The following is a 27,063-nucleotide window of genomic DNA, read 5'->3' as shown; positions in this document are numbered from 1 at the left end:
CCTGAGAAACAGTACGGAACGGAAATAAACTAAACATACCAGATCAAGTCGATGCTTACATGTTTCCTGAAAACCGAGCAGCCTAAACAAGTAGGTGGGAGATATTGTAAGATCAAAATGTTCATGTGCACTTTCTGATCAAAAGTATCCGAACGCTCCTACGTAATGCATAATTGACCACTAGATGTCACGAGGCGGATTCGCCATTATAAAAGGAGTCAGGGAGTATTGTGTTGTCAGCAACGAATCCGTTACAGCAGAATGGGTCGGTCAAGAGAGCTCAGTGACTTCGAACGTGGATTGGATGTCAAGTGGGTAACAGATGCAACAGGGACACTTCTACCTTTGTAACCCTGACAAACTCGGCTGTTAGGGACGTGACTGTGAAGCGGAAACGCGGATGAACAAACACAGTTAAACCACGATCCCTCATGTACTGACGGACAGCGGCCGCCGAGCATTGCAGAGGGTGGTTGTAAAAAATTGCATGAATTCAGTGGAAGGAATCACTCTTGAGTTCCAAAGTAATACCAGCAGTCCAAAGCTAACACAATGATTACGTGTAGGGAGCTAAAAAGAATGGGACACAATGGTCGGGCAGCTCGTCACAAGCCACGCATTTCTGTAATCAGTCCTAAGCGACGCCTGAGGTGGTATAAAGAGAGATTCCACTGGACAGTGGACGACTGAAATAGAGTGATTTGGAGTGATGAATTATGCTATACCCTGTGGGCAATCGAGGGAAGGACTTGAGTTTGGTGAATACCTGGAGAACGTTATCTGCCATATTGTGTAGTGCTAACAAGATAGTGGTATAGAGTATGAGCGTGTTACTCGTGGTTTGAGAGCGGCTCCCTTATTGCACTAAAGAAGCTGCCAAATGCGGAAGGATATGAACACATTTTGCAGTGTTGTTCAAATGGCTCTGAGCACTATGGGACTTAAATTCTGAGGTCATCAGTCCCCTAGAACTTAGAACTACTTAAACCTAACTAACCTAAGGACATCACACACATCCATGCCCGAGGCAGGATTCGAACCTGCGACCGTAGCAGTCGCGCGGTTCCAGGATGTAGCGTAGAACCGCTCGGCCACTCCGGCCGGCTGTCAGTGTTGTATAATGCGTACTGCAGAGTATAATCATGACAATGCACCCTATCACGAAGCAGCATCTGTGAGGCAGTGGTTTGTGTACAATTTCTTAAATGAACTGGTCTGCCCAAAGTCCCTGTCTGAACTACATGGAACACGTTTGAGATGAATTGGAACGTCGACTTCGCTCCAGCTTTTAACATCACTACCTCCCCTTGGTTTGGGCTCTGCCATTCACCGCAGACACCTCACTGAAGGGTGGACACTCCCCTTACTAATTTGCAATTATTAGCGTGCGAATACCTTTGATCAGACAATGTGTATGAATAACTATGTAATCCAACAGCTTTATTCATTTGCTATAAAGGGTGCTGTTACAATCAGGTACTAATATTCTCTAATATTTGTGAACATTAGGGCCTACGTAAAAACAAAAGAATAACTGGGGCGAATTTTATGTAACTGAACAAATGTATTATTACAGAATGGTCTCTGTATGTTGATCTCTTCAGAGATGGATGCGGTACTCGGCTGTTCAATAAAGGATGTCAAATCAAACACCTCTCAGCTGTCTAATTTGCAAACTGTTATTTTATTTGGCTACTAGTTTCGGAGATTTACTACGCCAACTTCAGGCCCCTGTGTACAAACAACAATGTACTGCTTGGTGTTATGTTCTTATATTACATATTACCACTGTGCATAAGACTGGCACCTCGCTCTTTTTGGTTATCTTTGTCATACCGTTAACATTGTTGTCTGCACACAGGGGCATGAAGGTGGTGTAGTAAATCGCCGAAAGTGGTACCCAAATAAAATAACAGTTAGGAAATTAGACGGCTGAAAGGTGTTTGATTTGACATTATATCACAGAATAGTATATCATCTCCTATTTCGAGAGTTAATTATGGAGCGGAACGTCCACAATATGTGAAAGTGGAGTCATGTCACTTATGAGGCCTGAGTCACGCAGTTTGTATGCGAGTTCCTAAGAGCCTCAATAGTAGTTGCTGAAGGACATCGAAGAACAAGTTAAATCGGTGATGTTCTAGACATATTCGATGGATTGTACGTTGGGCGAATGTGCAAACCAGCGAATCATCCACAACTAGCCGGACGTTGTTCTTCTGAAGTACAGGCGGTACATCTTAGCCTCAACTTTCTCTAATCAAAAAATTGCACCATAACAGACTTCGATATGTATTAGTCGAGATCTCATGTTGTATCTAATAATGGCTCAAAGCATCATATTCGGTATATGTACGTTATGTCGCTCAACAGTGTGGGGTATGAGACCTCAGTGACTGCCGTAGTGTCTTAACATGTATGCAGCCATCACTGTAAAGCGAGTGGAAGCGAATCCGTCTCAGCGCGCTAGCGACGACATTCACGTACGTATAGCAGTCGGTGATGTTTGTGGTTTCTCCATAATGCAAACCGAAGCAATGGCTTGCGTGCCACAAACCCGAGATCGAACCGTCCCAGTGGACCAGCATGGGTCCAAAACACTTTGGACAAGTTCTTCATCGGTTACAGTCATGTAAGCAAACTGTGCGAATCTTCTGCTGACTAGTTCCATTGACGCATAACCTTCGTAGCACCAGTATGCGCTGCACTAAAGGAAAGGGAATGTTATGACAAGCCTATTTACCGGAGCCCGATCATTCTACCTCACTTAAACACTAATAATGCACCCTACGTCATCCAGGTCTTACAATGACACTTACTTTCATGCTTTCATTTCATTTTGATGGGTCTTCATTAAATGAACGCAATGTAAAAATGTCGTCACCCGTTACACAAGATATGCAATCCTTATTGTTCACCACTAGTACGTAGATCTACACATCCTCGGAGTTTGGTTTTATTCAGACCAACATTTTCCTTTGTTCCACTGGTGAGAAACGTTGGTTTGTATGTGTGGATGAAGCCGCAAATTCTCCTAACTTAAACAGTGGAATAATAGTTTCAGAGTTGTAAACAAACTACGGGGTGAGTCAGGAGGAAAGCTGCATGCTTTGATTGGTGATAGTATTAGAATTCGGGGCTAAAATCGTCATATGAACAAAAGTCCTGTTCTGAACAGTTTCCGAGGAAAGTAATGAAATCAGTTGGGATTAGGACAAATGCAGGTGATAGTAAATTAAGCATTCTGATCTAAAGTTGTTTTAATAGTGAACATTTAACATTTCCTTACAAAATATGCTCAAAAATTCCACCATTAACTGCAGTGCATTTTGCAGCTCTTGTGGACAGGTGCTGTGTTACTGATCTGAGCTTATTCCTAGAGGCTAACCTGTCCCAGCTCTAATCCTCCTTTACTTGAGCAGACGCGTGCAAAATACGAGCGAGAATTTCCTTTTTTGTGTCCACTCTGCGCTTGTATACTTCGCTCTTAAGCCAACCCTAAATGCAGGTATCTAATGGAGCAAGACTGGGTGACCTTGGCGGTCATGAAATGACTCTGCGGACTCGTGGCTAATCCATGCACAAGTGAAGTGCGCTTTGAAATGGTCAGTAAAGACAACACTACGCAGCCTAATGTCACTTAGCTTGTATTCGCTTGCGAGTGCTGGTGAAGGATGACTTTTAAAGAAAAGGGCATATCTTCATTTGAAGTTTTTTATAGAATCACTAATATTATCACTCCTCAAAGCTTGTACCTTTCCTCCTGACTCACCCCATATAAATGCATTAGCTTAATGTCAGTTTGATAAGGAAGACGACACTTTAGAACAGCTGCACCATTATCTCACATCTATGACGCCAACGTATAGTGCTGAGCCGCTTCCGGCACTAATAGGACACATGGCGCTCTACGGGGACAGATGCAAGTGGCGAGAGATTTCAGTGCTTCGAACTTTTGCATTTATTTTTCATGTGGGGGAAAGCTGAAGTCACAGCAAAAAAACGGCATTCTGAGATCAAAGGGCCGTGCAGCCAAAACGGTTTTTTATTGTCTGCGATTTTTACGAAGAGGTGGGCATTAGATTCAAATTTTCAGGTCATATTTGAGAGATGAGATCCAGAATTATAGTTACTGTAACATTCTCTCCACTGGTAGCCTGTGGATGCGATTGCTTTCATTATATGAAATTTAAACAAATTGAGACCTGTGACTTACCATTTTAATAAAGATTTGCCGCAGAGTCCAAGTATTATAAAATTTATTCTCGAATGCGAGTATCTCATGGGTACAATTCTGTTATCACCGCCAAATATAACGAAGCGAGGAGGTGTTGTGGTAAGACACTGGTCTCGTATTCGCGAGGACGGCGATTCAAATCGCCGACCACCCATCTACATTTAAATTTATTTTCACTTAATCGTGTAAGGCAAATGCCGCTTTCGTTCCTCTGAGTAGGAGGCGGTCGGTTTGTCCTCTCCATTTGAGAGTTTGGGTTCCGTCGCCAATGATCTTATCGTCAGCTGGACGTTAAATCCTAATCTTCCTTCTTGCTTTCATCTTCACATTCATTGAATCTAGTGACGCCTGTCTATAATATGAATAACATTACTGACATATTAACTACCTTTCTTTGAATAATGAGATGTTGCGGTAAGAGCTCAAAAATATATCCTTAGTGTAAAAAATAATCAGACTTCAGACTAATTATTCCGTACTGCCTATAACTTTCACTCTGCGATATTACCTGTTAAATTATCTTACACTTCGTAGAAGCAAATTTTCCTTTTTAGGTTTCCTCTATTCGTGAAATTAAATCACTGACATATAATCTGTTGAAGTATCGTACTTTTATCAAAAACATATTCCATTCAGTGCAATATGATTACGACATCGTTATCCGAAACATTTATCCTCATTTCCACGACATTAGTTATTTTACTGGGAAAACAAATCACTGTTTTTGAGAGTTAAATATTGATTGCAAGTTGAAAGCCTACTTTTCAGTACCACTTACGCTGTCCACGGAAATACGAAGCATTACTTTATAATGAACTCTACAGATTTCTCATGGCAAATTAACACGTGAAACAAGTCCACTGTTCTTACGAATGAAGGACTGCTGGACTGAGGCAGCGGCAGCCACAGGAGGTACCCAAGATACGTCACCGCAAATTACAGGTGCTTGTCTCCCGCACCTTTACAGAACTTCAAACGACATTGATTTATAGCGACAAATGGATGGCTCTTTGTTGACATATTTTATTTGTCGTGGGAATCCTCGAAGGAAAGCAGTCGCTGACTAATTACATCCTTCTCGCGAGAGTCTTGTAAACAAGCTAAAAAAAACATCGTCAGCGGTTTCGGTATCGATCTAGCTGCAAGATGCATCTATGATTAATTTGAATTATATGGTGAATACCTGAATATTAGATAACTTTTGTTCCGTATTATATGATTTTCGTATTCTTGCCTTTCGCAATTCCACCACATAAAAGACAGATAATTGAATTTACTACAGTTTCCACTGTTAATCACTTGCCGAGTCTTTCGCGAGGACTCAGATGTTTTTCTGTGATACACAGTAAGACTATACAGAAAAATGTGTTATCCCTGAAGAATCTCTACCATTTCATGACATCATTTTATGGCTATGAATAGCCCCGTCCTGATTTTTTCAGTTTTTTCTGCAAATGTAAGTGATTTGGCAGTTGTCAGAAAAATTTCATTAGATAACGGAGTTAAGGAGAGGGAACTAACTCTACTCTTTACACCCTCTAGTAAGACAAGCTGCTCATGTCAACATTCATATTTGTATCTGAATGCTTGCGGAGAAACGTTCTATGAAATACGAGAGAAAATTTACATGTCATTTTTTAGTATTTTTCTCTCATGGGCATTGACATAAAACTACCCAGCAATTTCATGAGCAGTCAATAAAACGGAAACACTCGAATCCTCTTAACATATATAATATTACATTTGAGTCCCACGACCAGGAGATTTCAACTCGTTATTCCGTTCAGGCATAAACAAATGAAAGTACGGATTTGGAATGCTTACATAACAGACCAAGAACATGATCTTCGAGGTAGAAAATGAAACACATTCTACATACCGAGGGATCTGAATAAAGCGTAAAAAGATTAATTCAGTTATAACAAATTTCCATAGGGAGAGTAGCTGCCGTATTCCATTGACTTCTGGGCTCATAAGAATAAAGATCACATAGAACTGAAAAAATTGAGTGGATACACTTTGAGCAGTGGAGCAGTTGAATCGCTACATGTAGCTTTGTCAATGTTAAGAAACAAACGGACGCTACCGTATGATATTGTAACTTCTGTGTTGTCTAAGTACGTATCGATGAAGGTTGCCGAAGTTCTGCAATAGGCGTCGGACTCGCGTGCCTATACTGGACGTGTAGAGTGTAGCAATCCTATTTCCAGTATTTATGAATGAAGATGAAATGAAAGCAGTTAATTAAGGGTGCATAAGCCTACTATGTAAAACATATAAAGTTTATGCCGAGATAATTCAACAACGTACACCATCCGTCCAAAAATTTCCGAGACTGATTTTATTACTGGTGCATAAGCGACTACGAAGGCAGTATAAACTGACAACTGTAAACAACAGACTTGCATGCGACCAGAGAGTTGTGAGCAGGCGGTGTTAAATAGTAGGCGTGTGGCCATAATGTGTCTACGTTGCTGTGTCGCAAATCACAATGGAGGGATACCTTAAATCAAGCATTCAAGAAGTTACCAGGTTTTATTCCATAGGGGCACAGTTGTTGCTAGCGACTGTATTCATTTCAAATAACAAAGGGTACAGCAGTCTGCCGCAATGACGTTTACTGCATACCTCAGCCTCTGACATGCATAGTCTAGTTGGGACTATGTGCATATAGAAGCGTTTTTGACGTTTCAACCTTCATTTACTGCTCTGAAGATGGCCATAAAATGACCGAAATCAATGAACATCTTTGCGACTGATTGCTGTGCCTTTTACTAATTGATTCTTCAGAATGTTTTGAGGACGAGAAAAGTGTGTGCAAAGTTTGTCTCAGACTCCTTGACCTCTGACCAAAAACAACGACCGCTGGACTCGTGCCGTGACGCGGCAGAAATGACGACTTTTTCCAGTGAAATTCATCACGGGAGGGAGACTCACTGTTATGAATATAAACTTGCCATAAAACGACAAAGTGTAGAATAGGTCTCTGATAGTTCGCCATGACCGTGGAAGATGCAAGTGTGACGTGCGTGTTGAACAATATCTCAATACAGGACTTTTCTGATTGGTTGATTTGGGGGAGGAGACCAAACAGTGAGGTCATCGGTCCCACTTCACTAGTGAAGGATGGGGAAGGAAGTCAGCAGTGCCCTTTCAAAGTATCCATCCCAGCATTTGCCTGAAGCGGTTTAAAGAAATCACGGAAAACCTAAATTAGGAAGGGCGGAAGCGGGTTTGAACCGTCGTCCTCCCGAATGCGATTTCAGTGAGCTATCCACTGCGCCACCTCGCTCGGTGACTTTTCTGACAGTTTCACATGGTTGTATGAATGTTCTTTGCTTTGTACCCAAGTGGGGGAGAGTATGTAGAACACATGAAGCATTAAAACCACCACCTTAATTTTCTCTATTTTTTATTAACCCTGTCTGGACTGCTGGAGCAGCAGCATCATAAATTACATTCGAAGAGCCTTCAGTAAAAGTATGTCTTGCACTTACTGTGTATTCACCATGCCACAACTAACAGAAAATGTGAAGTACCAAACTACACTGCTTTAAATAGTTATGAGAAAGCATATTTCCGGTATTCCTAAACTAGGATTTGATGTAGCGATTAACAAGAGTTGAGCAAATTACGTGTAGCAGGCTATGTATCAGGATTCCAGACTGCTCTACACAGCCGGCGATAACACAAGGGCTTAGTTAAGGGCGTCCACTATCTACCTATTCTGGATACGATACTTTTTACAGGTGACCAGATAATTTTAGCTCAATAAAATTATGATCTTCAGCGGAGATAGCAAAGAATAACACAACGGCATTCCAAGCAAGTAAGTTGTATGTCCTAAGATAGTTATGATCGTCCACATAATGTAGTATGGGAAAAGTTTCTATATCTAGGTTGCGGGACAAAGTATATGTCTAATAATTACGTGAACAGAGAGCAAAAGAGTTCAATATTTATGTAACATAATCGAGGGGAGTTTAGGTGATAACAAAAAGGAAACAGCTCTTAAATTCTATAATATAATGACAGACTCAACATTGCTTATAATTGTGAATGTTAGACACTAACAAAATCTCAGGTTAGAAAATTAAGAGAGTACACAGATATGATTGCTGTGAAGGGTGGCGGTTTGCACGCTGATGTATGGGAAGCGAAACATAGCGCACAGGAAATGAAGATATTTAACTGAACTGAAGAAATATGAATGTGTAGGTACAAATAGAAGAAACGGATGGAAAGACGAGAAAGAATCACTATTCTGAAGACAACGCTGGGCTGGGCATTTTTAGGTGGTAAACACATCGTAAGTTATTTAATACTTTATGTTAACGTTTCTGCTGCTGGAAAAGGCCCTTGAACGCTTTTCTAAATGACACCTTCTTTAGATTTTCGTTTGCCAGTTGGTAAAAGTGCTTGTTAAAAAAGTTCAAGTATTTGAACTGTCTGCCTGTATGTTATAAGTATCCTCTGATTTTAAATTGTTGTTAATTCTGGTTAATATGTTTTTTTCTGTTACTTGTATTGGTCCTAACGTATATTACACAAACGGATGCGTTTTAGCTAAGACAACGTTTTGAGGATCACAATGAAAAGGTGTATATTTACTTCCAGTAAGAGATATATCTTATTCCATATTGACGTTTCATCGGTCAGTTTCATATCCTGTGTCAAATCGCCAACACCTCTGAAACTTAGTATGCTGTGAGGGTTAGAATATTGCTTAAAATGGTATGTCTTTATACCGACTGTGCTATCCGTGCACATCGCATGACCCATGACTTCGATATGCCAGTACCTGAGTACCTTCGGAAATCCTTGGCGGTCTCCCATGGGAGAAACATTTTCACAGAGAATGCCTTAGCCTCAATGTGGGAGCTTTTTCTGGAATGAATTTTTCATTTTGTCTTATGGGCGCTTCACACTTGCTGCAGTCTATGCGCAAATAACGGGTGTCGATGTCGCCATTTTCCAACTTTTTTCATCTACATAATCAACAATTCATAATACTACACTATGTACCAAAGTAGTCTACTTGTAATAGTTATACTTAAGACATATAGCTCAAATATCGCAAAGCACTGCTGGGACGTTTGGTAGAAAACCTCTCCAGTTTGGCTTCGGAAGAATCCCGCCGGGTATCACAGTCAAAGGACATGTAACGAACCTTGCTACAGAGTACTACCAAGACTTCTTGGTCGTTAGCAGCACACTGCATTTCTGTTCGGCCTACGATGGTTATTATTGAGCTAATACTTCACGGCGTGCTACTACGCGAATACTTTGCAACTTTCAAATCTCTGAAAGAGGATTATCAAAATGTCACACTAATGCTACAGTCGCCTTGGTCTTGATTTTTCACTGCACCTTTTTATGAGTCAGTGGGTCAACTCTGATGCCTTCGGCTTTTTTTATTCTAAACTCTCTAGAACATGAAGGGAACTTTGCGGTTATGAGAAAAAGAAGAAACACATATAATCGTAACATTGATACATTTTGCTCTTTAAAATGTCGTACGCTTTTGAGACGTGAGTTATGTAGCCCATTCTGTATCATAATAACTCTCCCTTAGTGAGTGAGATCATTAGAAAGGGAGCACAGACTCAGTTAAACAAGGATAATGTTAGAAATCGACCGTGATCGTGTCGAAGGAACCATTCATTCGTGAGCTGTACAAAAAATGAGAAACTCAAGGCAGTGTAGCAGTAATGAACAGAGTCCGGCTTACATTGTTGTTCGTAAATGCGCATACATATTACAGTTAAGCCCAGAATGTAGTTCAGAGAAACAACGTTAACGCAGAGTCCTTACACAATTCTCGTGATAATGCGCAAGGTAACATTTTATGTGTAGGAAGTGCTGTTTTCATTGAATTTCCTTCTAATATCCTGAAAGATTGAAAACGTAAATGGAGTAATATAGCCATAATGTGACATAACACTGAATTTTTTCTCTACAAAAATGTAAAGGTAAACGCAGATGTCGATGTAGAGTAAAGACCGAAATCATCAAGCTGAACATATTCCTCACCATATGGATTAGTCACATACTGAATAACATTTCCAGACTACTTCACTCCGGTATAGGACAATACGTTGTTTCCACATAAAGCCTTTCCTCTTCGTTTCAATTATGTGAATAATATTGTAAGTCCATGGTACTATTATCCGACAATACAGGAGTTTATCTACCAGGTGGAATTCAACTAACATCTCTGAAATCTATGTATTAAATACAGCATCGCACAAGATAAACCTTACGCGACAAGCTTCTCCACCGTCTTCCGAAAAATATGACATCGTCCATTCAGCATGACTTGAAAATGAAACATAGATTAACAAAACCCTTGTATGGTATTTTGGAATGTAAACACATCCAGAAATACTGATTCTAGTGTAATACAGTGTAAAACACATAGTAAACGTGAAAATGGAAGAACGTTAAGATATAATATCTCAGCAAGTTGAGGAACACATACGGTTTTATGGAGAGATAAATCATAAGTCACACCTACATATGGAAGTTTAAGGTTTAATGTACAGTCGATTATGGGTTCGTTAGAGAAAGAACACAATCTCAGCACAGCAAACATGCGGCAGAAACTTCGCCGCGACCATTGAGCGAATTAGAGGAACCGCAGTAAACGTCAAATAGGATTGTAGGAGTGAAAGTTGAATCTCACTTCTTCTGAATGGAAGTCTATTGTTTTAATCATTGTAGTATCAAAAAAGCTTGCACAAGCGTTGGTGGCATATTGCGTGAATCCCCAAACAAAAAAGAGCGGTGCAATGTACTATATGCTAAAGACATGTTGAAGAAAAACATAAGCAATACATAGACGAGCAGCATCTTGAAGGAATATAGAGCTGAGAGGGACTCGAAAGATAATTACTTACTCTAGAACACCTGTAAAGGAATAGTAGGGTTTAACGTCCTGTCCACCAAGAGGAAACCTTCTTAAAACCTAAATCTGGAGGGCCGAATGATTTGAAGACTGGTCCTCCAAGAAAGCGAGTTCTTTGTCCTACCCACTGGGCCACCTTGGGCGAGTGATTTTCACAGCTTCCAATAGGCGAATCGTGTCTAGTAACTCGTCAATCAAACTAGCTTCTGGTAGTAAGCTACTGTAATTGTATGCGTACAGAATATTTTTCTGATGACAGATAAACTTTCACGGGCGATGGGGAAGCACAAGAAAGGCGAAGTGAAACAATGGACGTAAATCAGGGATCGATGCCAGTTGGAAGTTATAAGGTAAAATAATTCTTGAGACTTCCAAGGCAACCAGTGATAGAACAAGCAACTATTGTAACACACGGGACTACAAGACAAAGTGCTGCTGAAGATAAGCACTTAACGAAGTCTGTGTGCGTGGGCAACAGAGCTCGGAGCATCAGATTATCTACTTTGATGTGCTCCATGTTTTCACACTGAAATGTCAGTGTCTGTGTGTACCTGTTACGTAGTTAAGATTAGAGTGGAGTGCAATCAATGATATTCTGTACCGTCTACGTTAACGAAAGCAGCAAGAATTAGCATACACACTGTCGGCAAAATATGCTACACCCTCAGTGACATTGTTCAGTGACAGTACATACTGGTTGTAGTATTATTGATGAGGGTCGTCGACGATAAGGTAGAACTCAGGAGACCTGTCTGTCCACCCTCTGTTTTGACTCTGCGGGAGAAACTGTGATCAGCTTAGAGGTGAACAGTGCAACATTCATTGTAGGGTACAACCATGCCCCACCAAGGGGTACGTATTCCTGTTAAACAGCTTCAGCCATTTGAACGGGGTCGCGTATTAGGCCTGTGGGAAGCTGGCTGGACGTATCGACGGATTGCTGCACAAGTCGGGCACAATGTTTGGATGGTGTGTCACTGCTTTCAACATTCCCGGACAGACACTCATCAAGATCGAGGCATTGTGTGAGCAGTGTTAGCCGACTGAACATCATCCAGGGGCACATGTTGCACCTACTGCCATCAGGGGCCACTTGGACCCGTCTCATTGCAGCACGATTAAGATCACTTCTGCCTCTGGCCATGCTACCTCTGACACTGCCAATCATGGCTACTCTGGTGTCGTGAAAGTGTTGACTGGAGAGTGGAATGATATTCTCTTGTCTTCAGCGGTGAGAGTAGGTTCTGGCTGTACTCGATTGATGGGCGTACACGTGTATGGCGTTACATGATGAGCTGGATATTCCAGAGTGCATTCGCCCACGACACTCAGGTCCCATCTCAAGCTCCGTAGTGTGGAGCACTATCAGTGACAACTCGTGGTCACATTTGGTATCTCTTCAGTGTAAAGTAACCAATGCTTACTACTTTCCACGGACTGTTATCGCCGTGTAACTGCCATTTCTTCAACAGGAAGGTGATGTGCTTTTTCAGCTGCACAGTGCACGTCCACATTGACTACTGCGAGGCAACGCGCTCCAGAAGGTGCAAATAACTGTCCTGTCTAGCAAGATCACCAGATTTCTCGCAAATTAAACAAGTATGATGAAGCGGAAACTTACTCGTCCTCCGGTGCCTGCAAGAAACAGTGCCAAATTGCCAAGAGGCGTAAGATGCATGGGACAACCTGTCGCAGGATGCCATTTGGCACCTTTATGGTCGTTTGCTTCACAGAATACACGCCTGGGTTGCCGCCAGAGGGGGTACGCAGTGTATTGATGAGACTCTTTCGCAACCTTTGCTGTGAAATGTGTGTTTCGTTTTATCTGAATTTGTTATCATACACTCCTACAGTGATGAACTATCTGTCACCTCACTTGTCAATAAAATGCTTTTGGTCCTGCGGGTATTGCATTTTCTTCCTTCGTGTATATCGAAACTAGTGTCCAGCTAAAAGTCCACCAAAACGCATCGTTGTTCCCCAACTTTATCAACGTATACCGGAAACTGAGCAAATACAACCATAAAAGTTTGGAAAGAGGTAATAATTTAACTAAACAGACACTGATCTTTTACCTTCTTCCACAAATTTTGTTATGGTTACTGCACAACCTACGTTTGGGTCTAGAGGCACATTTTCAAGTACATTACTAATACCGAAGATGATAAAGCGATTATAAGCAAAGGTAAACATCTCAACTTCTTAATGTTTAGATCCTTGGCTTCGTGTAAAACCACTTCAGTGACATTCCTTTTTGACAAATTACATATGGAATTACACAGTTCAGCCATTACACTAACGTGACTAAACATACCTAGGAGTAAAGTTACGCATCAGCATCGAACTTTTTATCTACTGATGAATTGAAGCTCAAAGTTTTACTTCTATCTACCAGTTGTGATATCATCTAAAAGAGGTGAATAATTGAATTGGATTTGCTCATTTAATAATAGGTGTTGGGATATAGACATCTGTTTTTTTAATATATAGAATTCCTAACTGAGTTTTTCCTCCTTTTCCTCTATGTAGAAGAATTCTATATCTGCTACGTGTTTGTGGTTTTCGTTAAGGCAACGTTTTGCAAAGGCCGAATAAGGCTTCTTCAGTCTCCAGCTTCTATTATCTTCTTTAAGCCGGATGGAGATGCGAAGATTGACCTCTCAGTCTGTCCAGTGTAGCAAGATTGACAGTCCAGGCATATGATCTTATAAACCCCACTTCTTATGATGGCTGGTTGTTCGTCTTTTGCTGAGATTGAAGAAGCCTGATTCAGCCTTTGCGGAACACTGCCTTAACAAAAACCAAAATACATAATAGATGTAGAATTCTTACACATAGAGGATAAAGCAGCAAAGCTCGGCCAGTTAGAAACTGAAGACATGCGCGGAATGATGGGCAAACCATTAAATATAAAAGCTTAGAAATAATTGTTGCCATCTGTTTGTGGGTACGAAAACTATCAAAATTTACAACCCCTGAGTGATATTTAGGGGTGACACCAACGTCAATTTTGATAGTTCCCATACCCAGCAACAGATGGCAACACTTAACTCTAAGTTTTTACATTTGAGGATTAGCCCGTTTTTCCGCGCATGTCTGGAATTCTAGAAATTAAAAAAGGGATGTGTATATCCCCACACCTATTATTAATGAGGAAACCCAATTCAGTTATCCAACTGTTTTAGATGATAGTACGACTACTCGACAGAAGTAAAACTTTGGGACTCAGTCCATATGGAGATAAAAAGTTCTATGCCAATGCATACCTTCTCTCCTAGGTATGTTTAGTTATGTTAGTATAACTGCTGATGTAATTCCATCTGTAATTGCTCAAAAAATGGTTGGAGAACAGGACTGTTTTGAGAGTCAAGTGAAAACTGTAACCGCGCGTTGAGTCCAGCCTAACGTAAAACCTCAAAGAAGATTTATACAGTGTCTCTGTCTTGAAAGCGTAATCAAACAGCAGATTCATTCATATTTACGTTTTACCTAAGAAGGCTGTTCCACTAGTGAGGGAATTCTTAAAATTCTAAACAATTACATAAGGACTAATTTAAATTAATGGCACACTTATGAGGAATCATCGAGAAATATTTTGCAGCAGACTTTTATTGGCGCGTATAGTGAACGCTCACTCAACAGGTCCTTATTTTTAACTGGAGAGGTATCCTCCGTGTTTATAAGGGCCAAAATCGCCAAGTTGCCCTAGCGCTTGCCTCTAAGGGATCGTGTCAATGACCTCCTACTTGACGGGATTCACGTCACTTTGCACAAGATGATCGAGGAACCATATGCACCACAGTCGAAGAGTAGGAAGAGGAGAACGCACGATGTGGCCAGCGTGTGTACGTAGTCTGAAAAGGCTTATTTTTTTCTTGTCAAGACGAAACTCCCATTTAGCAGACATCGGAAAAGAGTGCAGAAGAGCTTGAGACGAGAATTGTTGCTTGGAGGCGACAGCTGCAGCTGTGAGAGGGTCGCACGGTTGTGCACCGGCACGTCTCATGTTTGCGACAAGAAGTCGTAAGTCCAGTCGCGAGGTATGCACACCTGTGTACATATCGCCTCTGCAAATGGATTACACGAAGGGGGTCACTGAGAAAGGGAGACGAGCAGAAAAAGCATTTCAAACGGCCCCTCCCCCGGTGGGGACTCCAGTACATCGGTTCTCGACTACATTACTTGTGCCGAGAGGCAGTTTGCTCTGTTGTTCCCGCAAGAGGAACCGCCCGTGCGAAAATCTTCTGAACGGCCTAGTTTCTTCATTCAGAATTGAAGTATTTTTTGTGAATCTTGCAATACTTTTGTGTACGGCAGATGCGCATTTGTTGCGGATCTTAATTTTCTATCCAACTTGTCCCGCAAACGAATTGTCTTGCTGTACAACGAATGTCCTAAGATACTTGACTGTAATTTGTGCTTCTGTTCCCGTGATATTTGCAAGCCGAGTCAGACGGCAGGGTGGTCAGGACACAAGATTCGTACTCGGAAAAGCAGCGTTCAAATTTCCATCTGGAAACCAGTATAGGTTTTCCGTAACTTCAGAAAATTACGGCCTCGCTCCTTAGACAATGCCAGGGCTTCGTTTCTAACCTAATGTTGTCAAATACGTGCTCGTCTGACCTCGAGTCCCACAGCATACTATACTTCAAATGGTTCAACTGGCTCTAAGCTCTGTGCGACTTAACATCTGGGGTCATCAGTCCCCTAGACTTAGAACTAATTAAACCTAACTAACCTAAGGACATCACACACACCCGTGCCCGACGCAGGATTCGAACTTGCAACCGTAGCAGCAGTGCGGTTCCGGACTGAGCGCCTAGAACAGCTTGGTCACAGCGGACGGCCATATTATACTCTTATCTTCCATTTCTAAAGGAAAATTGATTTGTTCTTCAATTTTTGGCATCCATTACCGACTCCGAACCACATGGCAATTCATTATCAGATGTTACATATTTATTGATTGTTTGCAGCAGTGTGGGAGTCGTGTAGCTGTGTCAAGATGTGTAAGCGAAGCATGTAAGAACTGAGTGTGGTGAGAATTATTCACATTATGAGATCGATTTTGTTACATTACTTACATTTATCAGTATCCATCGGTTGGCTGTTGGTGCACAAGTGTTCTGGAAAACGTAATGAATGTTTTCCAGTGTTTCCACTGACGTTAATTTTACTCCACTTCAAACACTTAGCCACAGGTAACACGCTCTGGGTGCTTTACAAAACGTAAATAAACCAAAGGGTATTGCTAAATATATGTCAGTTTGTGTTAGGGCAGGGAGTCTTTGTTCAGATCTTGTAATACACATTGGCGACGGTAAGTATGTACCTATTTCTGCATTGCAAAAATAACATACAATGAGCGAGGTGGTGCAGTGGATAGCACACTGGAATCGAATTCGGGAGGACGACGGTTCAAACTCGCGTCCGGCCATCCTGATTTAGGATTCCGTGATTTCCCTAAATCGCTTCAGGTACTGCCTGGATGGTTCTTCTGAAAGGGCGCTGCCGACTTCCTTCCCCATACTTCCCTAATCCGATGGTACCGATGATCTCTCTGTTTGGTACTCTCCCCCCAAATCAACCAACCAACCAAAAATAAGGTACAATTATATGGCAAAATTGACATGTGCTATTTATAAAATCTGTTAAACAATGAGTTTGGAGGGTATTACATCCACAGTTTTATTTTCCATTTTCTTTTCCTTTTTACAACCTCATTATAATAACTCTAAAGAATCATTTAATTAACCCTTTGTAACAGAAAAGCTTGTGCAAACCGAACATCAACAGCTTATTGTGCTATATTTTGTGGGATGAAAACTAAATGAGGCAGAAGTAACTACCCTGTGTTCATTCACACTGTTCTTTTATAGAGCTAGCACCAGTATTCTTAAGAAATGTGTAGATACCTTGTCGGACTAGTTAGAAGTTTATAGTTTGGGCTGTCCTTCTTATACAGACTGAACCAGAACTCCACCGACAGAATTTCAGATATGGCAGTACGGACTGAAACAAGAAAAAATGTCTAGGACACATGGGCCCAAAAATGCGTATCGCAATAGCTACGAGCATTCTTTTATTTTCGTTGCTATGGGCTCTAAAGTGCATGCCTTGAGACATATGAGCACCTGTTCATCTTTGCTACTGTGAAACCTGTCTCCTCTACGGAACAACAGCTCATAGCCATAGCTGCATTTCCATGTTTAATGGGATGTTTTTCTTGGTTTGATCCGTAGTACTTCCTCCAAAGCTATGGAAAACACAAGTGCTCGTAGGTCTTTACCTATGCATTTTAGAGCAAATATTTATTAGGCATTTTTTCTTGATTTTCTAGATAATACACCTCTGAGAGCTTGTCAGTGGAGTTCTGGTTCACGCTGTATGTTGCATTCGTAGCTAGGCATAAGAGGCAGGTGTCATTCAAAATTAAGAGGTATTTAGGTAATAATAAAGTAAAACGGTATATATTCAGCCTTATGTGAAGTACTCTATCGTAGCGCAGTGATTTTGTTGGGCTACATAGTCCGAAGCAATGTCCCTGTGGAAGAAACATTGCTTCGGATAATATAGTACGACACGGACATTGCACCACAGTACAGAGTCTCAACAGGCGCGGGAATGACGGTAGTAGTGTTTTGCGAGCACTACAGAATGTAGACACTAAGACAAGTGGAAGTTTGGACCGCACTTGGAAGCGTGCTCTGACAGACGAAACTTTTAAAGCGACCGCTCGTGGCAGGTTGGAAATCCGGGTTCCGGTCCAAATCCAGCGCAAATGTTCATTTGTTCTTAAATATTCTATAGCTGATGCGGAACACTAATCGCAATTTGCGAATCATTTCTTATGTGAAGTTAGTTACATACCATCGACTTCAAAAATAAGTACGAACCCCTATGCCTCACTCTAATGACGATCTATGTTTACTGGGGCGTTGTTGTTTATTTTATCGTACACTTTTGTCAGTTTTCGCTATTAATTATCATACATTCTGTATAGTGTTGTAATGTATTTCATTGTTATACGCATTACACGCAGTACGCTTTTCCAGAACCCTAACTTGCTATATCGATGTACTTGGAGTTTGTAATGTTGTAATACAAGGCACGATGCCTGGCAGCACTGATTATAGCTAATGCTGTGGATGCTTTGCATTTGTGTCTCAAGCAGAAAATACTGATTCTACTCTAAGTGACATATATTGACTGACTGTGAACTGGCCATCCAATTTTTTCTACACGCATTCCAGTAACACTAGAAAGTAATATCTCAGGTTCTGTCGGCGTCGCTGATAAATGGTGTGCTTTCGGGTGTACAGCCGATTTGCTGATTCCATTTTATGCATAATTTTTCAGCGACCGAACCAGCCGTCTCGTTCAGATGCTGCGAGACTGTGTCGTTATGCTTGCCCTTTGCCCGGACCCCAACCAGCCTGTCGAAGTACTGTTCCTGTCGCAACGTTATCTATAGCTGAGTTCGACTCCCGGCACCCGCGCGTCCTCTGAGGCCCATTTTTTTCGGATATCCTACTATTATTCCGCAAAACGCACATTCCCGCAGCGTTTTCGAGCTCTGGGGAATGAGAGAGATGAGAGTAGTAAAATGAGTTCCGGACGTCAAGCATTGTTTTATAGACGTTACCCACAGATTTATTTCGATAGCCACTGTCCCAGAGATGTGTCGGAAGTTCCATGCGGCTTTTCGCGGATGATGCTGTAGTATGCAGAGAAGTTGCAGCATTAGAAAATTGTGGCGAAATTCAGGAAGATCTGCAGCGGATAGGCACTTGGTGCAGGGAGTGGCAACTGACCCTTAACATAGACAAATGTAATGTATTGCGAATACATAGAATGAAGGATCCTTTATTGTATGATTATACGATAGCGGAACAAACACTGGTAGCAGTTACTTCTGTAAAATATCTGGGAGTATGCGTGCAGAACGATTTGAAGTGGAATAATCATATAAAATTAATTCTTGGTAAGGCGGGTACCAGGTTGAGATTCATTGGGAGAGTCCTTAGAAAATGTAGTCCATCAACAAAGGAGGTGGCTTACAAAACACTCGTTCGACCTATACTTGAGTATTGCTCATCAGTGTGGGATCCGTACCAGATCGGAGGAGGTAGAGAAGATCCAAAAAAGAGCGGTGCGTTTCGTCACAGGGTTATTTGGTAAGCGTAATAGCGTTACGGAGATGTTTAGAAATCTCGAGTGGCAGACTCTGCAAGAGAGGCGCTCTGCATCGCGGTGTAGCTTGCTGTCCAGGTTTCGAGAGGGTGCGTTTCTGGATGAGGTATCGAATATATTGCTTCCCCCTACTTATACATCCCGAGGAGATCACGAATGTAAAATTAGAGAGATTCCAGCGCGCACGGAGGCTTTCCGGCAGTCGTTCTTCCCGCGAACCATACGCAACTGGAACAGGAAAGGGAGGTAATGACAGTGGTACGTAAAGTGCCCTCCGCCACACACCGTTGGGTGGCTTGCGGAATATAAATGTAGATGTAGATGTAGATGAGATGTGCGGAAAAACGGGCGTATGTATGAGCTATGCCTTTTGCTCGGTGTGTGACATTGGTCTCACCCCTAAATCCCCTAATGTGATATTTAGGGGCGAGACCAATGTCAGTTTTGATAGTTCCCATACCCAGCAACAAATGGCAAAAATTATCTCTAAGCTTTCACATTTGGCGGTTGGACCGTTTTTGCGCGCATGTCTTCTTTTGGCGTTTGCAGCACGCTACTGGTGTATTTCAGTTCGGCTCTACACCCGAATGCGCATCACTAATACTAGAAGAAAACAAAGTGTTTTGATGACATTATTGTTTAGTGAGTAGCACAAAAATCTTAGAGTAAGATGTCGAGGTTAGGCAGAAATATAGCGAGGATGAGTGGAGTGGCGGTTGGTGCAAGAAACGGAGGAGAAGAGCGGCTCTTGTTTGTTGCAGACAAGTGCGGTGGCGACGAAGGCTCGCTGCGGGTGAACGGCAAGGGCAAGAAGATGCGCAAGCCGCGCACCATCTACTCCAGCCTCCAGCTCCAGCAGCTCAACAGGCGCTTCCAGCGCACGCAGTACCTGGCGCTGCCCGAGCGCGCAGAGCTCGCCGCTAGCCTGGGCCTCACCCAGACGCAGGTATGTACCACGCGCTCCTGAGCAAGCAACCTCACCCAGCTAGCGCCAAATATGAAAACGATCTCGAGACTAGAATTAGTCTCCGTTAAACCACCATAATTCTAAAAGTGTCCTAATACCATGTAGTATATCGTCAGCTCTCCGCACACCGATGCTGGGCGGCCACATTTTTATTTCCAGTGCGTATCTTTGATTCGGCAGCTGAGTTAGTGAGATGTATTGTATCCGTGTTGCTTGTACATGAATAATTAAACTGAGGGCCGAGGCCTGGATCAGAGTTAGAGTCCTGGTCCAACTGCGTTTGAAATTTCGTGCTCCACGTTAGAAAGAAAGATATCCAGTGTAAAGATGTATCAGCCCCACTACTTCCCTTTTTAATGGTGTCCAGTAAGACGTTGCATGTGACCTAGACTATAGCGTAACACGGAACGAAACTAGCGTTTACATGTACTAATGTTCATTCATTCTCCGTTTTTCAGTGTAGTGTACTATTATCATGCCCTCGCATAAAGCATCCACTATATTTTTGGGAAGAAATGCGCGAAAACTAACTGAAGTAGGAAATATGCGTCATTTAAGAGCAAGTGGTCGACAAGTCTGTGGTCCGCGTCTCTGAAAGTTTACTAGAGCCAGAGACGTAGTCCACAGCTAATGTAGTCATTTCTTCGTGTCCTACATCGTACCTTGCTATGTGTTCTGTAATTAGCATTCTGTAACAATATTCTGATACATTACTAGCACATTTTTTGATATATTAGATGTGAGTACCTGTTCACATTAGTTGTCGATATTCAGCCTGTATCTGGCAATTCTAATTTCTTAGCATTATTACGACTGAAGGTTCTTAACTATGAACTCTCTTCTCGTAAGGTGAGCCCGGCTGGCCTCACAACATCCGCTACACCCTCAAGCATATTACGCTTTGTTCTGCTTTTGAACTAGACGTTAAGTTGTAGCAAAGATCCTGGCGGTAGTCTCCGTCCCACACAGCTTCAGTAAATAATAAACTAAAGACTGTCATAGGAATAATGTCTGTAACTGACTGTAAATTTCAAAGATATTCACCAGCCACGGAATTATAATTTCTTTCTCTCAGCCTGTAACAGGAGAAAGAAGGGCACAAATTCTCATGAAGCTAATGAAAATGGTTAGTTGACAAAGCAGAAAAACGTGTTTTCGTTACTTCTTCCCATCCGTATCGTAAGTTAGGAGCTTTCGTGTCACTCACACTTACACACACACACACACACACACACACACACACACACACACACACACACACACACACTACGGAACAAGGTATGTTTTACGATATGAAAACAGTGTTGTATATAGCTGATGAATAACAAAAGCTCTGAAATGCTGTTTTTCTGCAGCTGTATACCTATTTCGTAGTGTGAGATGTAATGATGACTATATTCTTTTGCAAGAGTGCGTTTTTCGAAACAGTATTAGCTTTATTTAAGAAGTATGAGGAAACATGATTAACCTTACTTCAACTGGTAACACAGTAACATATGCCATGTAGAAAACAGGGGTAAATAAAAAAAAGATGAGTAAATATAATGAAATATGTAAAATCAGTATGGAAACTACCTCTAGAAGAAGCTGAATACGATAAGGTGGCAAGTATGACAATGATGCACACAACACATTTAAGAATAAAAGTTGCTCACCGTATCAAATAATTCAGCAACTGTACCTATAATACATCTGCACGTAGATGTATTGTCGAATGAAATTATATAGTGATCTGAATTTCAGTCACTAGACAAAGACATTTCATCGTAATACCCTGAAACTCAAATTAATTTATATTTATCTACTTGTATTTTAATTACCTTATTAAGAGCAAAACAGCCAGAATTTTTGGTTTCCCAAATACCAACAAATCTTTAAGAGATCTATGAGAATGTAAATTCTTTTCCTCCTTTGACTTGCCCTGAGAGCTACAGCAATGTAGTACATGGAGGTACGTTCCACCTGCAACTTGTCTTTACGTACTATGTCGGCTTATTAATAATTATCAAATTTTCTTATTCCAGGAACCTATCAACTGGTGTAGCGAAGCTCTCTAACATCTGCTATAGACGTAAGGGCGTACGCAAAGGAAATTATGGGAACGAACGGATGGGAGTCAATCCCGTGCCTTGCTGCTATATACAATAAATACTGAGCTAAAAAGAAGATATTAAGAAAATACTAATTCAATCAGTACAGAGCATATCCTCACTGTATTTCCGGAGAACGTGAGAGCTGCAATTACTCCTTCGCTGTTTGCAGCATGCCTGCTAAAGCCGTCTCGCGCTTGTCACAGAATCTGTTTATTTCGCGAGGGAGAAAGCTTGTTACTCCGAATGCCATCACTAACCTAATAAGACTGCCGAAAGATCAGGAAATGAAAACACAGCTCCCTGTCTCGGGAACGGAATCTATGGAACCATTAAGCCGCTCCGAAAATTTGCTTCCGTCAGCAGCATTCACGCAAATGGTGTAAGCTCAACATTAAATATCAATTAAGGGGTGGCTGTATCTGCGGTAGGGATTGGCGCCCTGTTAACCCTCACCCTCTTCATTACACTTCTCTAATTAAGATAGATTACCGGAGATATACGATTATAGCGTCGCCATATATTTCAGTCAAGTACTGAGACAGAAGACTACCATTTTCCACGTATTGAAATTGCACCGTTTCACGCACGTATCCATCATTCTTTCGCCTCTCGTATTCATTGCAACGCCATTGTTTGAAAGTTCCAAAGAGGAAAAGATGTTGATTTTGATAGCGTTGACAGACAGTATCCATCTTAGGGCGTGCTAATTCCGGTAGCTCATTATGGTAGAGCAAACACTGGCAAAAGATGATTAAACAATTATTCCTGCTCCTTAAATACGTATAACTGTCTTTATTGTCTTGAACATAAACAGCGCAACTTCTTCAAAAAGCCGTACAACCAAGTGTATTAGACACTTGTCTAAACGTTTAGGGGAGCGTGTGAACTTGAGTCAGTCACAGCTTACTTCCTTTTCTTCCTTTGTTTTCTTCCTGAAACCTCTTCTTTAATTCACTGTGTTTTTTTCCCTCCTTCCGTCTCTCTCTTTTTTCTCCGTTGTTTCTTTGGTTTCTTACTTTCAGTTTTACTTCTGAACTATTCTAAGACCTTCATTTTTTTCTTTTGAAATTTTATGTTGGTGCAGGTCTTCTTGTATTTCTTTTATCCAACTGGTCTTTAATTTGCATGTATTAAGTAAGTAAAAAATGTTTTTATTCAGTCTGTTTTCCTACATCCTACATAGGCTTCCATATAACTGTAGGTACCTTTCATGTATTTCCCTGATCTCAACGCATTCTCTGTATTATGAAGATAACGTCAGTGTTTCACCTTCCCCTGGCGGTAAAGTTCATGCTGCTGACGGAAATGTTTGAGAGTAACTATACGCTGAGCTTTAAATTTCGTAACACCCAGTTATTGGTAATAGCACTTTTAATCACAAAGACGTCTTTGAGAATTGAAGTGAGAACGAGGTAATCTGGTTCGGAGCTTTTGTGAGGAGCAGTGAGAGGTCTGACGTCGTTTCTTTTTACATTGCTTACTAATTACAGACGATAATAGAAGAGCGTGATTTTATAACAAAATTCGTGGTGAAATCAGCCCCGTCAGTATAAGTGACAACAAGTTCTCAGATCTTCTTATGGCAAACAGTCATGGACACTTGTCCTGATTCTATTTCAGAAACATGTTAAAATGGACTACTGCCCAAGTTCAAAAGATCAGTTAACCATAAAACTGCTATACTAAATAAATAACTGTCAGATTTTTCGTATAAATATATTAACAGATATGCACTCAAATGCATCACAGTACTTGAGACAGGGGTATGTCTCGGACTAATGCACAAGAAGAAAATAAGACTCATCTACTCTGTGTTTAAGATTGCTAGAGTGAGGTTAACCCAGTGAAAAGTCCGTGCAAATAGACACAGGGGCATGGGAAGAGGGACTAAATCCATGATGTCGCCTGCACAATAATGGTACTTACTTCCCACTCACCTCTAATCTAATGCTAAGGGAAACAAGAAAGCTGCAGTGATGTTGAACTACGAATCTGATTCGTGTTCGTGTCTTCCATTGAAGACAAGGTTACCAGCTCAGTATGACAGGGATGGTTCAGAATCGAACTGATCAGAAATATTTGCCACACATGTAAGTTACACCATGAGACGATTATAGCAGGAACCTCTCCATGTTGGCCGATCGCTGTGAAAGGATTAGTGGTAAGGACAGTAACACGCTAATGGCCCGTCTCCAAGGCTAAGCAGTGTCCCTGTACAACCGCCACACGGAAGATCCGAGTTCAATTTCCGTCACTGTCAGAAATTCTTTTTCCTTGGTTCAAACACTGTTATGGAACTCATTCACACCACTGAGGAGTTTCTTGAAAAAGACATAGTGGATCCTGTTTCAAAAGCTGGGATATCGACGAGCCTCTCGAGTATATTGTCTTCAGATAAGGTCGAAGCAGTGCTCGATCTAAATGTCGAAGCCCTTAAGGACAACAGCGCACACCTCATACTCGAGCGCTGACTCGTAATATAGAAGTCTTAATCTCTTTCATAGGTGTTATCACAAGAGCAAATGTTTTTCAGTCGCTTCTTCGATATATTCCGTTAGCAAACATTTGCGCTACCAGGATAGACATAAAAATTGGTTTTGGAGCTTCTAATAACCACGCATATAACTAATCCCCAGTCAAACTTTCCGTCTGCCACATTCTCCAGGACTTGCAGTTAAGGTTCATTCGCTCAATTTTAAACATGTTTGTTTTATTTGAGGTACAAGTGCAGTGTCATTATAGGCAGATCAGTTGCTACGTTTTTGATGATTCTTATAGGAATTAGGCGGGAGGAAACTACATACGACCTTTTTTAAAGCCACCTTGTCAGCTTATTCAGCGTGACTCAGAAAAGACTCTGAAATATGAATAAAAAATAGTGGAGAGTTCTTCAAACTCCATACCAGCTGGTTAAGAATCACTGTGCCGAGCCGATCGTTTGAAATACTCCCTGAAAGTACAGCTCGGAGGTCGGAAGTCATAAAGTTGCAGCCCCACCAGGAATTTCTTGTAGGTAGCACTACAACAGGTCTCCTACACATCAATAAGAAAGCAGCAATCGGTGGCGTGAGCGCAGTGACAAAATGAAGTCGCACGACTCGATATTAATTGACCCGCATGTCGCGCTCACGAACATATTACCACGAGGGACGAACACCGAGCCAAGCCGGCAGCGCGCGCGATGTAATTCCTGGCCGTAACACGACTTATAAATTCCGGTAATGTTACAAAAAGGCGACGGCCGCTAAGCAAATAAGTTATAAAACGAAGCAGCGGTTTGTTCGGCTTCCAGACGGCCACTTGCAAGACAATACCCGAGCGACGCCAGGGACTCTTCAATTTCCGATTTCACGCCACTGCTGCACATCGTAATAATAAATATAAGTCGGCTCGTCTGCGGCGGAGCCGACGCAGCAGCGCGAGCAAAAAAGCGGCGCTTGTTGCTTATGGCTGCGACTAAAATGTAACAGTCAGAAATAAAAGAGACGTGCCGACACGGAACGAAAGCGGATTGTGTCGCGGGAGCCCTGCACGTCACATTCCATTAGCGATTACCGGGACGCCACTCGCATTCTGCGCTCGTCGATATCTGCGCCACAGCTTCCTCCGCATTCCCGGCACGGCGCCGCTCCAAATTTCTTATTTCCGTACCTGTCCGCTGATGATAAACTATCCTGATGTGAAGAAACGCAGCCCTCTCTTACCTCCGAAACATTTTACAGGTACCGTCCTCCTCCTAATGTAGACACTCGTGTTCAAACCTGGCTACCGTGTTGGGTAACTCTGGCACCAGAATTCTTCATACACAGCGTGAATAAACGTCTAAAAGAAGGTTTTTAATTTATCTTAGTCTCTAGCTTCCCCAGAGTATTTTCTTGAGAAGAATGAAATCCTGTTAAGAAAGCTACCTTCATAAAATCACAAAGGAAATAATCCTGATATTTTTCACACCATTACTTATTACTGTAAATAACTAAAATTTAAAATCAGTCATTGACATCCTCGTTGGAATTAGAAACGAACAACTATCTTTTAGTTACATGTATCCATGCTGCCAAGTCCACCCTTATGATTCACAGTAAGATTACTATTCAAGAACTGATGGGAGAACTAAAAAATAATTGATATTAAGAGGTTGAAAAAAATCAGCCAACCAGTCGCAAAACAGAGGCTTATTAGCCTTTCTGATAGGTTTCGATGTTTCTACAAATATCTTCTTCAAAGGAGTGGGCCTTGTTACATGACATGATGGTACATTAGATTAGCTGAAGCCGAGTGGCTCTTGCCATAAGTAAAATTAACAAAACAAGAATTATCCCAAGCCATGGGTTTAGATAGCAGCCAGATTACATTTAGTGTACTTCAGAATGAACGCTCACTAGTAAATGCCCACATGTAGAGACCCTTGGCAACATATACTTGTAATTGAAGTCACAGGATAAAATATTTGCGTAAGATACGTGTACATCATGCCAGAGCCTAAGACACACACCTTCTGAAGAAGATATTTTGTAGAAATAACGAAACCTAGGTCAAGCGCTAATAAGCCATTGTTTTTCAACTAGCTGGCTGATTTTTCCAATCTCTTCAGATTTACACAGTTGCTGTTTAGCAGGCATGTTTACGGTTTTGAAATTGATATTATTTTGTCTTATCAGACAGGATT

General features: G+C 41.5%; 1 protein-coding gene across 2 annotated transcripts in view; it reads left to right on the top strand.

The window, feature by feature from the left end:
- The window catches only part of LOC126298857 (homeotic protein distal-less-like), a 301,048-nt gene that overhangs the window by 42,415 nt on the left and 231,570 nt on the right, over positions 1–27,063 (top strand). For both annotated transcript variants that reach the window (XM_049990363.1, XM_049990364.1), the window contains one exon: positions 20,099–20,283. In XM_049990363.1, coding sequence (XP_049846320.1) covers positions 20,099–20,283 — 185 coding nt within the window. The remainder of the gene's footprint in view (positions 1–20,098; positions 20,284–27,063) is intronic.

Source organism: Schistocerca gregaria, chromosome X (assembly GCF_023897955.1).
Source record: "Schistocerca gregaria isolate iqSchGreg1 chromosome X, iqSchGreg1.2, whole genome shotgun sequence".
Classification (NCBI taxonomy): Eukaryota; Metazoa; Arthropoda; class Insecta; order Orthoptera; family Acrididae; genus Schistocerca; species Schistocerca gregaria.
This window is presented reverse-complemented; position numbering and strand designations above follow the sequence as displayed.